The sequence below is a fragment of the Carettochelys insculpta genome, chromosome 27 (genome assembly GCF_033958435.1).
Source record: "Carettochelys insculpta isolate YL-2023 chromosome 27, ASM3395843v1, whole genome shotgun sequence".
In the NCBI taxonomy this organism is placed as follows: domain Eukaryota; kingdom Metazoa; phylum Chordata; order Testudines; family Carettochelyidae; genus Carettochelys; species Carettochelys insculpta.
The window spans coordinates 5,440,968-5,457,517 of NC_134163.1; the positions used below are offsets into that span (position 1 = coordinate 5,440,968).

Genomic DNA, 16,550 nt, shown 5'->3' on the forward strand with positions numbered 1-16,550 from the left:
CTCGGGCTCTAGCCATGGTCTGAGTCCTGCTTTCAGAGCTTGTCTACACGGAGGGCTGCACTGGTGCAACTCGAGGCAGATGCTGAAGCTCATCCAAACCCCTGAACAAATGCACTTTGTCCAGTTTTGGTCTGTTGCTTATTTCAGTTTAGCTTTAGCTGATTGGCAACAGGATTAAAGCTAAACTGAACTGAGCCATACTAAGAACATGCCCCCAGTGGTGCTCATCAAGACAGGGCAATCTGCCTGGGAACGTAAGCTCTTTGACAGGAACCATTGCTGGGCTACACGTTTGTACAACACCCAACACAAGGCCCTGGCGGCCAAGCACTACTGAAACCTTCCCCACCCGCGTCCCAACTCACCAGACTCGAATGCCTGTTCCCGAGAGGCATCACTGAAGAGGGGAAGGCCTGGCTGAGCCCACCCACTGAGGCGCTGTGACCAGGGGCCGATCCCAGTAAGCTGTGCATGTCTCCGTGGTTGGCCGGCATGGCGGCCGTCTGGCCCACCGCGTGATTCCGCAGCACATGAATGGCCTCATCCAACCGGTCTTCCATTTTGTTTTGCTTTGTGAGTTGGGGGTAAAGGGGTGGAGAAATTATAGACTCTGTTAACGTGTAAAAGCATTGCCTGCCCAGCATTCAGCCATAGCATCTGTGCGTCAACAGAACTACTAGCTGCAGTGACAGAGGCAACCCCTGCAAGGCACCAACAGAAGGGCACCTACCTCCTGTCACCTTCCCTGAGAGCAAACTCTCCCAACAAGCAGGATGTGGGGGCCTTAACTTTGAAGAGTGTGATGCACCTGTGGAACTCCCTGCCACAGTATATGGAGGGATTTGAGGAAAGCTCAGACAACTCTATGAATAAAAGAACACCCAGAGACGTATTGAAAAGAATAAAAAAACCTATCAATGATGCTGTTGGGGCGGCTGTCCCCACTCCGGCAAGTAAAGGGTTAAAGCAGGCTGGAGGCAGCCTGTACAAACACCTTCCAATTGGATAGTAACAGAGAGGAAGCCGTGCTAGTCTATACACTATCAAAACAAAAAGCAGTCAAGTAGCACTCTAAAGACTAGCAAAATCGTTTATTAGGTGAGCTTTCGTGGGACAGACCCACTTCTTCAGACCATAGTCAGAAGTGGGTCTGTTCCATGAAAGCTCACCTAATAAACTATTTTGCTAGTCTTTAAAGTGCTACTTGACTGCGTTCTCTTCCAATTGGAGAGAGGCTCCTGGGCAGCTCTGAGATAAGAAGCTGCTCAGCAGAGGACAATTGGGCCCTGACCAATGAAGGGGAAGGACTGGTTCCCTGGGTGGAGCAGTGCTGGGCCAGCTCAGGGGAGCAGGAAGAGGGAGGTGCCAGCCTGGGGACAATGGCTGAGAAGGTACAAGGGTCACAGGGAAGGGGCCCAGAAAGCTGTTCAGGAACAGTGAAGGAGGGCAGGACACAGCTGCTGCCAGAAGGTCTCTGGGTCAGAACCCAGAGCAGTGGGCAGCCTGGAGTTCCCCCGCCCTCCACCTAATATGCACCTGGCCATACAGAAGTGTGGCCTATTCAGGCTGCAGCTTGCCCCTGAGGTTGGGGCTAGAACTTGGACACCGGGGCAGGTGTATCAAGCGAGAACTGCTGACGCTCCGCGAAGGGGGTGAGAATGGAGTGGTGGGAACTGCCAGAGGGCAGTGTCTGGGAAAGGATGCTGTGGTCCATCCAGGGAGTGATGTACGTACAGAGCCGGAGAGCAGAGCAGCAATGGGCAAGATGCTGACTCGGCAGATTAAGTTAATTCCCAGTCTAACCAGCAGGAGGTGCCAGGGCTGTGAGTTGACCCTGCTACTGCTGTACACTCTCACACACACCTGTTAGCTCCTGGAAGTCGGGGAGAAACCCTTCCAGCTGGCATGGGCTATGACAAATGGTCAGGGTGTGTTTTTTGCACCTCACTCTTAAGCACCTGGTTCTGACTGATGTCACACAGGACACGAGGCTGTGCAATGTGCTTTGGCAATGCCCTAGAGCTTAGGTTTAGCACTGGAAAGAAGCTTTGAGTTACAAGCACATCAATGCACAGCGGTCCCTCCGGCCTGATCTGATAGGTAATCCAGTGGTGGAACCCTGCTCAGAAAGACAATGGGTACCATGGGGTGGGATTCCATTGTTCTCCCTTCTGTCCTCCCCGGCCACGTTTCATTAACTGCCACTGATCACTGAGGAATGGGAGCAGGAACAGGAACAAAACTGAGTAAAAATCATCAACGTGATACTTACTAACGTGTGGAGAGTCCCTTCATAGCTAGGAGACAAGGCACCCTGTCCGCCCGCTCGCGGCCACTGGGAAGTGCCTGCAACAAACCACACGTAGGACACATTTCAAATGCAGCCTTCAAATGCGACACTAGATGGGGCTAGACCACCACAAAGTTTACAGCTTCCCAGTGGGCAGGTATCTGTCCTACCAAAGAGGCAACCCCAGGGCTATGAGGCCACCATAATTTCTATAGGACACTCAGGGCTCTGGGGAGAAGAGCTGACACGCCTCATCCCATAGCCAAATATTAATGTCAAGTAAAGCATCACACTGGGGGCAGATAGAAACATACACACACCCGGCTCTACCTTCAGCTCCCCTTCACCCCCGGAGTGTTATAGCTCAACATCAGGGCAACTTTTTTAAGGAAACCACCAACATCCACAGCAGAGTCTTTGATCTCTGGTGTTCTCACACTAGACGTTAATGCTGTCAGGTGGGTACCCCTGCACCAGGAACAGCTCTTGCATTTAGATACAGCGGATTCAGAGTCTCCAGCTATTGGCGTAACCTCGGAGGTTCTTAGAGCTGCCAGAAGGCAGGATCTAACGATTTGATGTCCCAGAGAGGTCTTATGCCAGATCAACTGTGCCTGTCATGCCAGGTAAAAACAAGTTTGGTTATGTACTGCTTCCCCCCTCTGTCCAATAGAAGGGAGCACAGAGATGGCCCACTGAGGCTTTTCAGGCAGTAGAACCAGTAACAATGCAGGCTGGGGTCCCAGTTGCAGGAACTGAGAATGTCAGTCATTGCCAGAAGGCAGTACTCAGATGTGGTGGCCATGATGGGTTTTTCAAATCACAGTATAAAACACCCTTTGAAAATGGTTTGAACAGCCACTGCCTCATTAACACTAAGCCCCTCCCACCAACACACACTTCGGTCACAGAAAAGAGACAACACAAAAGGCACATACACAAGGGAGGTTTGCAGAGGGACTGTCAGCAGGGGAAAGAGGAACATAAGAACGGCCAGGCCGGGTCAGACCAAGGGTCCCTCTAGCCCAGTGTGCTGCTGCTGACAGTCCCCAATGCCAGGTGCTCCAGAGGGGACAACAGACCAGGAATCAAGTGATCCCTCTCCTGTCATCCATTCCCAGCTGCTGGCAAACAGACTTGGGACACCCGCCCTGCCCAGACTGGTTAATAGCCATTGAGGGACCTAACTTCCATGAACTTATTCAGTTCTGTTTTGGACACATATTCTAGGTCTTCACAACATCCTCTTGCAACCAGTTCCACAGGCTGACTGCGTGTTTTGTGATCAGTTTGTTCCAAAGCCACCTATAACACCACCTCAGTCTGGGCCACATCCCCAGATTGGTCACCTCGAAAGAATGGCTCAGGTTTGCAAGTTGCCCCCAGTGAGGTTTGGGAGGGAGATGCACATTTCACACAAAACAAACCAGCAGTCACGCAGCACCTTAAAGGCTAACAAAATAATTTTACGTGGCAAACTTTAGTGGGACTGACTCACTTCTGCTCATCACTCAAGAAATTGTTGTTACCCTTTAAGGTGTTACATGACTGCTGGTTTGTTTTGTTGGAATACAGACTAACACGGCTCCCTCAGTTACTATTTTACACAGGTAGCACTTCAGCATGACAGAGCATTACTGGACAGAGCCAGAGTGGAGTATTTCCTGCTACAGCACTTCTATAGTGCACTGTTTCCCAAAGGGGGCTCTGAGAGAGAATTGTGTTACAAGAGCTGACTCCTCTGCAGCTCCCGCTGAAACAGAAGAACTACATTTTAATTGGTTTAACTGCTGGCAGGGATCTGGCCAGTAAACCAACTTTAGTTGCCTTATTTCAATGGTGGCAGGGCACACACCACAGAGAGCCCCTCACTTACCCCACCACACCCCTCCAGTGGGTGTGGCTTGGCTCACCCCTGCCAGAGGAACACCTCTACTTCAGCTTTCCTTCCACTGGGCACACATGGCTGCCTGGCATAGGCTCCCTAGCCAGTGCCATGGATGGGTTAGTCCCCAGGGCCGGTTTGGGGCTGGAGGGGAGCAGAGCCTGGGAATGGGATTCTGCAAAATTCTTTGGCATTTAAAAGGGTTCCATGGCCTACTAAAACTGGAAACGCTCGTTTAGAGACAAAACCCAAGATTTTGTTGTCCCTTCAGAAACCCCTTACAGGGCAGAATTTCAACACTGAAGGGTGGGAGGTGAGAGGAGGAAGGCTCAGGGTAAGGCTTGTTTCAGATACCCCACATCACCAGCCATTTTTGAAAACCACAGAGACTGTGGAGCCAGGGTTTCTCTCCACACCTAAACTAAACAATTCACAGGAGGAGCTGGGTTATATTTAAAAAACTAAAAATATTTCAAGTATTTTCCCTCCTTTTAAAATAAAGCTGGTTTGATTCCATTCCCGATCACACCGCCAGCTCTCAGGAGATGGGTGGCATCGAGCACGTACCTGCAAGCCCCTGCGGTGAGCCCACAGGGGTGGAGGGATTTGAAGAGAAGTTATTGCTAGAGTGATCTGGGGAATAAATCTGAAGTGAGAGAGAAACAAAGCATGGTCAGCCAAGTACACCTTGGAAACACAGGGCTCTTTGCCCTGGAGAACAGCAAACCCATCACTGCCCCAAGGTGACTTCAGCACCACACCAGCCATGGAAGTCCAGGTCTCTCTGTATCCCTCTTGTCAACTCCAACAAGCCCTCCAACTACACTGCACACGGGCTTCCCCATTCCACAGCACCTGGCCAGCATTCACACTAGTATGTATGTTATTGCTGCATTCCTCTCTCACTTCCCCCTCCTGTACCTTCCCCACAGCCAGAGCCTTCCTTAGCTGGCACTCGGCTCTTGGGCTGGGAGGCAGCTTCCTTGGTGTTCGAACCAAAGACAGGAAGGAGTGATAGTGGGGATAGGCACTGCATAAAGTTGGCTTCCACGTGGGGTGAGACACAGGACTGGTGGACAGAGCAGGGTGGGGCTGTGGTAGGTCTCACTAGACAAGACCTCATCTCTACGTAAAAGCAGCCAGTTGGTTCAACACAGCCCTTCGAACAAGAGTCGAGAGCTAGCGGGTTAAAACATCCCCTACTCTGAGCAGCTGCAGCCTGGGAATACAGAGCCAAATCCGTAACACCTGGGGCCCAAAGTACCACAGCTCCTAGCCCAGAGGGCTCAGAACTAGGTTCCATCCCTAGCTCTGTGCAAAGGCAAGTCACCTCACGGAAGTCTGGGCTGTGAGGGGAAATACGGGTATGACTGTGAGCTGCCACAACCCCTGTACCTATGGCCCCAGTCACCCCAGATTTAAATGAATCAATAATTTATTTATGCTTTTGGGGAGGGAAGGACTCATCCACATTTCACAGGGACCCCTCTGGACAGCCATGCTGGGAACTGAACCCTGGTCTTCTGAGTCCCAGGCTAGTGCCTTATCCTCTAGGCCATCCTTCCTCTTTTCCTTGTCCCTTAACAAGTCTGATGTGGGAGCTTCATGGACCCTGGCACCTGCCCCAGAAAGCTGGGGAGATGTTTAAGATCGCCTTCCCGGGGCAGAAAGCAAGCTGGTTAAGTCAGCAATGCCTCTCCACACTCCGCGGGGTGCAGGGAGGAAGAATCCAGAGAACAACTCTTACTGAAGCTAATGCTTTCCCAAGCGCATCTCCTGAGCTCCCCGCTGTGGTTCCTCTGTTGCCTGCAGGAAGAGAGAACGCAGCCCTTACCCCTGTGGTCCTTGCTGGTGCACGTTCCAGCAGAGCTCAGATCAGAGACGGTCACCTTTGGACAAGCCAACCCGCATAGCTGAGTGTGTGTGTGGGAGAGGGATGTGGCGGCAGTGGAGGAAAGGGTAACATTTCTCCCTCCGGGGTTCTAGAAAGATACACTTTATTGCCACTGCCCTGGTCCAGGCAACCTACGCAGCAACTGACTTGCTGGAGCTGCAGGATGTTCACACAAGATGCAGGTCAGAGACACTGCCATTCAACTCCTTCCATCCAGCAAACCCCATTATAATAAGGCACCTCTCTAACCCCCTGTCCTAGGCATGTTCTCTCCCTCTCCCCAGAGGAGGATCTCTGCCAAAAACCAATCAAGGTCAGAATTCTCACTTCCCAGAGAGCACCATGTTATTTCAGTAACAGGCTTTGTAACAGGTTCAGCCGGGTTAGAGATTAAAGCACTCAGGGGTTTAAACTGCCATTTGAATACAGCAGGGACATTTCTATTCCTGATTTGGACTAAGTGTCTCTCCCTGCCCCTTTCCCACCTGCCCTCCAGTTAAATCCTTTCCACTGCTCACTCCGAGGCTGTGCCTCTGAGAAGTGACTGCACAGATCCCATGTCCCCTCTGGGACCCATGGTCTGGGTGCAAAAAAGCGTGCATGGACAGAAAGCAACAAGCACCTGAAACCTCTGTGCATGGAAGCTGGGGAGAGTGGAGTGGTTACTTGTGCAAAAAAATCACACAGATCCTATCTCTTTTTCTCTGCCAGATCATAGCTGATGATTCTGCAGCAATAACCTCCATAAAATTTCTTTCCTCATAGAGTAACTCCAGTACTACATGCGATACAAGAGGAATAAGAGCTGGTATCACAGACATTATGCCCCAATGCCCTAGACAGCAGCTTTAGCCCTACCAGTCCATGCACGTGAATATTTACAACAACAATTCACCTTTCCTGGACCAACCTACATGCAGCAGGAGGACAGATAATTTTAGCTGCCTCTGCCCAGCAGCGTACGTACCCATTATGCTGTCCGACCCGCTAATCGGTGGTGTATGACTGGGCACGCCATACGGGGTGGAGGCGGAGGAAAAGCCAGACACAGATGGAAGTCCACCGTTAACGTCTCCTGAATGCATCTGGTAGTTCTAGAAAACAGCGACAGGGCAGGAGCCATGAGATACCCACTCGACTGAGGGAGCAGGCTCGTGAGGGGGCATCACCTGGGCGGCCCTGACCAACCAAATCTGACTGGCCTGCACTGCTGCCCAGTGGAGCCAGGAGCCACTGCCACTTGACTGCAGTTGACAGGGATTCTGCTGAGGCTCTAATGGAGGGTAAAGTTCCCAGCTGCAGCTGAGTTCACATTTTTCGAACCGTACATGTGGAAGGAGGGCCCCCCCGCCCCCACAGCATCAGCAAACGTTAGGTTGAGGTTTTTTGCCTCCTGCCACCCCGCTCACACCCAGCCACAGCACTGGGGGAAGGTTTCTTGCATCTAAACTTAAGAGTTGCAATAGTTTGGAGGGGGGAGGTGGCGAGCAGCAGCAAAGGGGGACATGCAGGACATGTTTTTCTCAAGGCAGTGTTAAATCCCCTGTGGCCCAGACTGCCCTTGAATAGGAAGAACAGAATCGCTACTGGGGAACAGGGAGACACCTGCTTCTCTCTAGCACCATCTCCCTGTTCAGCACTTGCTCAGACCAAGAAGCTGCAGGGCTCAATTCAGATTAGCAGAGCAGCCTGCTCATCCCCTGGGGCAAGGCTGCATTTCCCATGGCAGAAAGCAGCAGCAGCCACTGCTGGGAATGCAGGCTCATCCCTACAGCAGCTCTGCCAGCACCCACACCTTTACCCCAAAGGAAGGATGAGGGTCTGGTACTAAAGCAGCAGGAGAGGGAATCAAAAAGTCTGGGACCTTGAGGCAGTCACTGAGTCTCCCTTTGTCACACGGGGGTTGCAGGAGATAACTATCATGCGGGGCACAGACACTGTGGAAATGAAGGCCACCAAAACACTGCAGTTCACATAGTCACAGATTTTAAGGCCAGATGGTAACAGTGAGTTCGGTGTAGAACAGGCCGCCCTCCTGCCCTGCACAGGCCTACGTCTTCCCCAGCATCATTCCCAGAGCTACACTGATCACTCAGCTAGATGGACCATTGAGTGAACACACCTACACCAGGATAAACCCCAAGAGCTCCTGCTTTTTTTCTTAGAGGGATGGCGACAATGACTGTTGGGCATGTCCCATGTCGCTGCCCAGTTGCCTGCAGAGACAGCCTAGAGATAATGCTTCCCAGGTGCTGACACACTAAATTAACCTTCAGCAGGGCCTGGATGCCGTGCTTATGAGCCCCTCAGAAACAGCTACCAGGGCGATGCAGGATGGCTATGTAACAGTATCTTGCTGTTTCACAGGATGCTACCAAAGAATGAGCCCTGGGCATGCTTACAAGGGGCAGAGGCAAGGCAGTTCACTTGACCCCAAGCAAGGCTGCTCCTTGCTGGCACTGGCTGAAAGAGCAACAGTGCACCAGAATTCCCTTGGCCAGATTACAGGAGAGAAGCATTATTCCCATTTAACACCCAGGAAAATGGAGATCCAGAGCAGGGAAGTGACTCGACCAAGGTAAGAGGGGACCACTGGTAGAAATGGGAATAGATCCCCGAGTCTGGCACCTCTCTGCTCCCCTCCCCGCTGACCCAACAGCTACACAATGTCACCCATACATTTACACTTCACCCAACGCTACCGAGTCACCAGAGACATTACCATCCGCTCGTGCTGATGTAAACTACCGAAGCCACTGGACTGCGGGAGAGGGGCAGATGAGCCGCCCAGCATGGCTCCATAACTCGACTGGCTCATGGTGCCGGACGAACTCCACAAATCTGGTGAATTATGAAGTCCATCTGCAAGGCAAGACACCATGTAAATGCCAGGGATATAAAGCTGCAACACCCAGGAAATCCCCACGGTGTTGGAGTCATGCAAGGGAGAGAGGCGCAGGGGAGGCTAGCTGAACGATGCTGACAGCATGCACTCCGACTCGGGAGTGGTGCAAGTTATTATTCACAGTGCAACAACATTTTGGGACTGCATTCATGGGCCCAGCTGGTCACCGTACATGTTGCTGTATGAACACAGAACAAAAGGGCACCTGCCCTGCAAAGCTTACAGTGTGTGGCACAGCCTCACAGCTCAGGTGTGCTGCAGGACAAGGTTGTAGAGATCAGCAGCCTGCAACAAGCCCTAAACCTGGGATCCAAAGTAACGGCGCTGATCACAGTCTTATGTATTTACACGTGAATGTGGTGCACACCTGTCCCAATGCTACCCACATCCATCTCTGTGCACCACACCCTGCTGGGGAACTTCCCCCTCAACAGTCCCCACTTCAGATGAAACAGGCCAGGGACAGCTGCTGCAAAGCTGGGGTTACCAGCACCAACCACTGACCTGGCATGTAGAAGGCTCCGGGATACACAGTGCTGGGAGGTTTGGAGGAGGCATATCCAGCTGGATCCCTGCTGTAGTCATCACCTGAGTTGGATGGATACACCTGCAAAGGGTCAGAAGGGGATGAGGATAGAAAAGGCCTGCTCAGTCAAATAACTGGAGTACCTGTTGAATTCCTGTCCCACCCCACCACCTCTGGCCCTTCCCAACAAGCTGCCTCCCCCAGCCAGCTGTCTTTTAACCTATTTACTGCAGCTGGTCATACAGCCAATTCCCCAAGCCAAAAGGAAGAAGTTCAGCCAAAGGTAAAGCTGAAAGAGACACACTAAGTTATTCAGGAAATCCTCCCAGCTAAGATGGACACCAACCGTAACTCTGTCCCCTTCCCACCATCACATGAAACTTGGCCTCCTGCAGCCCTTATCACCATCCGCATGTGGGCTGGAGATCACCTGACCTGCCCCTCCCACCCAGACCATCAATCTCCCACAGAATAAATCTGACTGCCGCACAGCTGCCAGCACTCGGGAGGGAGCAAAAGCAGAAACATGCCTGACAGTTTTGCACTCTCCAGCCCCAGGGGCGACAGAACAGGGCAGTGCAAAAAGCACCAGCTTTCCTCTTTAGCTCCTTTCTCAGCTAACAACAGAGATTATTTGTGGATGGTCACTTCCAGCCCCCAGGCTAATCCAGAGGGGAACAGGGCATAGGGGGCAGGGAGGGGAGGAAATTCTGGATTCATTCACTCCTGCATCTGCTTTTCTTTACCCAAAAGCCTACTGCCCCTATTTCTATAGTAATGGGCAACTTTCATAGCGCTTTTTGTACACAAAGCCCAGACAGCGTGCAGCATGAGGCAAGTTTACGTAGAACCTCTTTCATCTGCACCCTGGGGACCTGACCCATGCCGGACGAGAGAATTTGCCAGACCACGGGAGGTCAGTATTATCTGGCAGCATTGCCCATGTTTCCACAGCTTACTGGGCCCTTAGAAGACACTGAGGGATGAATTACAGCTAAACAACAGCACAGAACACAGAGCCAGGGCTGGTGGCTGGAAACAAACTTTATGGGACTGCAGGAAACTTGGCCACGCCCATGATCAGTGGTAGCTCAGCTAACTAAAATCATGCTGGATTATGGATGCTGCCAGAGGGGAGAGTTCCATATTAGAGAGTTTCAAGCTGTATTCATTATTCTCATTTTAGTGGCTCTTCACCCCACAGCAGCCCTTGAAAGAGGTCACCTCCAATTCCGTTCAAACTCTCCTTAAACAATTCCCTCCCACCCCCACACACCTCCCCCTCTGGCCCACCTGCCTCACCCAGTAGCATACTAAAGCAAGCTGGCAGCACAGGCTCAGCACAGGGCTCGACTGGGATGAAAACCTGCAGCTCAGCCAGCATGGGATGCTTGCAAGCACTGGCTTGTTTTAGCCATGAGATGTTCTCCTGGCTGGACCACCAACGAGCAGGGCATGGTGCTTACTAAAAGCCAACACCATCACCACATGGGCCAGGCTTTTGGGAACAGGAGCCCACTTCTGGGCCAGGCCCACTGCATGACAAAAACCCCAAGGAAGGAGACACAGCACACAAATATGATAATGCCAGTCTGGATTCCAGAGTGCTGCAGGATTCCTTCCTTTAAGGCAAGCAGCTCTTGTTCAGTTCTAGAGTGAAGAATTTCACAAAACACTGATTCTATTTAGTCAGCACAATTTAGGGACTAAAACAAGCATCTCCCACCAAACAAGGGATGCTCGCAGAGGCCTGTTCCTGTAGACGGTTACAAGAACGTGTCAGGTGTTCACGACAGCTGAGGAGAAAAGGCAAGGGAGCATGGAAAGGGGCTTTGACCCAATGGGTGCCAGAAAGCCTGCTGGAGATAAACCTCATGCTTGCTGAATTCAAACTTGTTTTTTAAAAACACGCACCCTGGATATGCAAATAAACCGAAATGCCATTTAAAGTGATGCGAAAACCTTCCCAGGACCTATTTTCATCATAATCAATTCATTCTGAAACCATTTTCTTTTTAAATACACATGAAAGCAGGGACTGGGGGTTGCAGTAACTTTGCCGGTCATTCTCAGCTCATCAGATGACTGGAAAAGCATTGCAGTTTGTCAGGGAAGCAAGCAGGCCTGCAGCAAGACAGCCCTCCTCCCCCACACACACTCAGCCCAGTCTGCAACTTTGAACATTTTCATTGGGGCAAATACAAAGCACTGAGGAGCAGCGGAAAACGTGTTTTTGTAACTGCGCCAATGCTGAGATAATGGGTTTAACAGGGAGAGAACAAAAATCTGCTCTGGAAAGCCTCTGTGATCACTGTCAAAATAAATTCACCCCTTTGCACCTTCCATTCTGCTTCTCAGACTAGCCATCCCAGAGACCAATGCATCAAAATGCATGGTCTGAACGAGAGCACCCACAGCCGACACAAGCAACAACAGATGCCCAGCATGCACCGTGCATGCCTGGCAGCAGTGATTCAATGAATTGTACAAGGCTCGTGAAAACATGTAAACTCAGTTCTTTGTTAATCTCAGAACTGTCCCCTCCAAAGAGCCCTTGTTTTCTCTTTTTCTCTTGCCCCTCTTTCACTTTCTCTTTTGAAGGAACAAGCCCCCTGACCACACTCCAATGTCTGTTGTCTGCAAATACCATACACCAGAGTCTTTAAAAGCAAAAAGCCCCCATTGCCATCCACTAGCACTTTGTCAGCCCCAGGAGTTACGACCTCCTGGCCCACAGCCAGAACTCGTTCCACAACTCCTGGGCTCATCTGTAGCTGAGGATTCTGAATTAAGGAAGCGTTGCAGAGTCCCTATTACACCCCTTCCGCCTGCCCCATGCCTGCTGCTGCTGCTTTGCCCGTCTCCAAAAGCAGCCATCACCCAAGTTCAGCACCCTCTGGGTGACAGGGGGGTGAAGAGGGCAGAGAATGTAACTTGTGACCTACTGTTTCAACAGATCGCCAAGTTCAGATGGAGTCTTCATTGACCCGAGAGCACAAATTTAGCTCATGAAGTCATAAAAAATCCACCGAGGGAAGGGAAAGAGCTGACAGATGCTGACAACTGGCCCGCGCACGCACACCCTAAAACAAGAATAAAAGTCCTTTGCCTTTGTGCGTATCCAAGAATCTCCCCCTTTCCACAGTGAGGCAAACCTTGAAGCGGAATGCATGAAAAACCCGTGTGTCTGCCTGGCAAGCGTGTGCCTGTGGCAGGGAGGTGGGGAGAGAAGGGGCATGAACAGGCTACAAAGAATAAGAACCCAGTAAATTGACTTTTCCTATAATTTGATTAAATAGCGGGAGCTGGGACAGGGAATCGAATGAAGCACATCTAATAGCCCTACACCATCTGCCAGCCCCTGGCACCTGGCCAGTCTCCAGGCAGCTGTGCAGCACTGGAGGAGAGGAAGAAGGGGCGGGGGTGGGGAAAGGAGGTTTAACATATTTCATAAATCCTGAGCAAGAATAAAAAACCCTAAGAACTTGCTTCCTACAGGCAGGAGGCCAATGCAGGAATCTAAAGGTGCCCAACCTTTGCACCCTGCTGTTTCCCAGACTGCTGGGTCATACCCCGCCACCCCCGCCTCTTTCTGTACTCACACATGCACCCTCTACCCCGGCTCTGAATCTCCCTCCCCCATTGCAAGGGAGTTAAATTTCAGTCTGATTACTCATTAGCACCTCGAGGGTCTCCCCCTGCCCCACCCCAATTCACTCCTGCAGACATCTCTACACAGCAGCACCGTGTGTGTGTGGGGGGGGGGGGGGCAGACAGTGCATGCGTGTGGAGTACAGATATGCACACTTGTAGGGTGTGTGTTTTTTTTTAAAAAGCCCAAAGACAACATATGCATAAAATTCAAGCTGCTCGTTGTAAGAGGATGCTTCTAAGAAAGAAAGAGAAGCCCTGGAAAGAAGGAGATGGCATCCAAATGGCTTTTTCTAAAGACCTGGAAGAAGCCAGTACTTGGGGTTAACAGCACTGGGAGAAGAGGGGGATATTTGAGGGAGGTTAGCTGGATACAACGATGGTACAATGGTTGTCCTCCAGAGAGTAGTCAAAGGGCTGTTCTTGACCCCCACCCTGCCAGCTCCCCAGGCTTCACGGCGGAGATAAGAGCCTGCTAAGCCTGCTGTCAAAATATGCAAAGCAGCCTACAAGCCTCCAAAATCCTCTGTGCTTGGGAGGAGCCAACAGAATCCACATTCTCCTCACAGCCCCACAGGAAACAGTAAATCAGAGCCGGGTCTCTCCTCCCCCAGTCTTTGCCTCTCTCAGCTCGAGTTAGACCTCGGGGACCTACAGGTGAGATCATATCCTGTGCTTAACATTGCTAGCACGGAGCGCCAAGAAACCGTATGAAGCTCACCAGCACTTGGTCTCTCTGGGGTGCTTCGCCCCTAACCCGTTAGTCTTGTTTGAATGCACAGACCCATGAGCGACTTCCAGAAGCCCTCGCAGACCAATATTAAACAGCGCAGTGACCAGACTGTCAATTCATGTGCCAAAATAGCTGCCAGCCAATGTACTTCCGACGGCAACAGAATCTTCAACCAACCTCTTATTCTAGGAGCAAAAGAGCCAGTTTCCATGGGGCATAGAGGCAGAGCCTGGGTTTGAGCATTGGCCTGCTAAAACCCAGCACTGTGAGCTCAATCCCTGAGGGGACTACCTAGGGATCTGGGGCAAATTTGAAGAAAAAAAATAAGGGGCGGGGGGGGGGGGGAGAACAGTGCTTGGTCCTACTGTGAGTGCAGGGGACTTAATTCAATGACCTGCAAAAGTTCCTTCCAGCTCTGTGAAATTGGTATATCACCTGCTGCTTGGAGTTGTCCATATGGTCTCAGACTTCAACTTGACAGAGGCACAGGGGTGGTTAAGAAATGCACCTTGGGTCAAAAACAAAAGGTAGGCTGGGCTAGCCTCTCTCAGGGGGCAGCGAAAGCTGGTCACACACAGGTCTCAGCTGTCAAATCATTCACCAGGTGGAGGCAGAATCTGCAGCTGGATCCAGATGAGAAGTTTTAAGTCTCTCTGGAAAATGCAGCAGCAGCAACACTGCCATTGGGTCCAAAGACCAGACACAAGCATTCTGAGCAGCTGTTCATAGAGTAACTTCTCAATGGCAAATATAGGTCCTATAGAGTCTGGTGTATTGAAGAAGCAATTTGAAGGTGGGTTGGGAGACATGAAAGGCAGGCACTGGCTGCAGAGCAGGATTTCTGGCAGACAAGCAGGAGGGTTCTAGGCATTCTTTTACCAAACAGATTTTGAAATGACTGAATCCTGAGCAGCTGGCGGTGGCACCTTACTCAGTACTACTCAGCCAGGCCCTGATGCTTCTCCTCCTGGTGACTTCAATGGCAGCAGACTTCAAGAGCCCTGGCTCCAAACCTGTTTTAGGTGATTTTTGCACACGGGGTAATTACACACAGCCTCTCTGCCTCAGGCCCCATTCCTTATCGTGCCATCCAAACTATGCAGCCATCCACGAGACACTGTCACATCCACGCTGACTTATTACTTAAAGAAGCGCAGGAAAGAATGCAGCTCCTCAGGCCCAAAGGAAAGGAAGGAGCAAGTGGATGGAGAAAGCGCAAGCACTCAGAAGAAGAGCTGAAGGACACTGCCAATACTTAAAACCCTTCCTCACAAGGGCTGAAAATGCTGGAGTACCACGTGCTCACGCACCACAGCACAACCACCACACATATGCAAAGGACCTTTTGTGTACAGTCCTGCTAGTAGAAACAGAGAGACCAGCCTGCCTCCAATCCATCTCTCAGCCCTCGAAGGAGCAGGCAACATCCTCCGTGCTTTCCAGTGTCTTTTCCAGCTTACTCTGCCTGACTGTTGGCATCTCTTGCTGTCCATGGCAACACTTCCCCTGCAATGGTGACCCTCAACTATTTCAGCCACCATTCCAAGATCTCAAACCAGTTATAGAATGGAGATGAAAGCACTCGATTTTAATGAGATGCTTATTAACCAATTTACTTTGCATGGGGTCAGGCAAGAACCTGGAGCAAGCTCCTTTGCTGCATGTTTGCAGATAAACTCAGACTAGACAGCTTCTTTGATCAGTTGCCCATTGGGAGGGCAAAGCCTCAGTGGCCATGTACTTACTTCTAGGTATAGGTGCATCTTTCTGTCCCCTGGACAAAGAGCACTTGGTAGAAATAAAGGGAGGAAGGGGAGGTGGGCCAGGGAAACGCTGGCAGATACGCCTTGCCCCCCCGAACAGGGAAATAATTCTCCATGGAAAAAGTAAAGCAACATTTGCTTGAGCAGTCTGCACTGAGAAGGAAGCGCACACAAGTGCAGACCCCATTTCTAGCCATTTGTGTCCCACAGCTCCCTTGCCACTGCAATTCAGAGGCTGCTGCACTTTGCTGAGCATTACATAACCATCAGCCTTTCCTGCAGGAATGCAGAACAGAACAGCTCTGTTATTCCCTGCACATTCCACATTGCTGTCCCTTCACTGTGGCGGGCAGGAGAGGAGAGCTTCTGCTACTACACAGCCACATACACATCCACCCCAGCCTGCCACTGAGCTAGCTTCAAATTTATTATTAAAGGCAGAAGAGAGGGCTGCCATCCAATCTGGCTCACTCATGCCAGAGAATGATCCCGTTTTGGAGCGCAGTGGCTGAGCTTCAGTTAACAGCCTGAGTTTCCCAAAGGATGAGGACTTCGGAGTGTCATGCTGGAGACAGGGTAAAGGGGCCAGAGTTTCAGGAAGTGTTTGCACCTCACCTCTGGAAATCAGGCCCCTTGAAACAGGAGACCCCTCGGCCTCCACAATCACTAGTCTGTCCATTGAAAATCCAAGCCAATAACCAATCAGCAGAGTGCAGTGGCCATCTGCCACGGATCAATGCTCTTCCTGTGTGCTACCACCAATGAGTTCACTAAGAACTAGCCCAGGCTTGGGTGCACCAAGTGCCATCCAGACCTCAGGGGCAGCATGGGTTCAGATTCTGTTTGAGCCAGGCAATGTAACACACAGCAGAGGAGGTGCTTTTTGCAGCTATGCTAGGGCCC

The 16,550-nt window shown here is 51.2% G+C and overlaps 1 protein-coding gene across 7 annotated transcripts in view; it reads right to left on the reverse strand.

Moving 5' to 3' along the window:
• Positions 1-16,550, reverse strand: part of TCF3 (transcription factor 3) — a 141,675-nt gene that overhangs the window by 20,343 nt on the left and 104,782 nt on the right. For all 7 annotated transcript variants that reach the window (XM_074978467.1, XM_074978465.1, XM_074978464.1 and 4 more), the window contains exons 9-15: positions 9,479-9,581; positions 8,792-8,931; positions 7,037-7,163; positions 5,923-5,981; positions 4,743-4,821; positions 2,273-2,346; positions 366-569 (exon numbers count right to left, since the gene is read on the reverse strand). In XM_074978467.1, the coding sequence (XP_074834568.1) occupies positions 366-569; positions 2,273-2,346; positions 4,743-4,821; positions 5,923-5,981; positions 7,037-7,163; positions 8,792-8,931; positions 9,479-9,581 (786 nt within the window). The remainder of the gene's footprint in view (positions 1-365; positions 570-2,272; positions 2,347-4,742; positions 4,822-5,922; positions 5,982-7,036; positions 7,164-8,791; positions 8,932-9,478; positions 9,582-16,550) is intronic.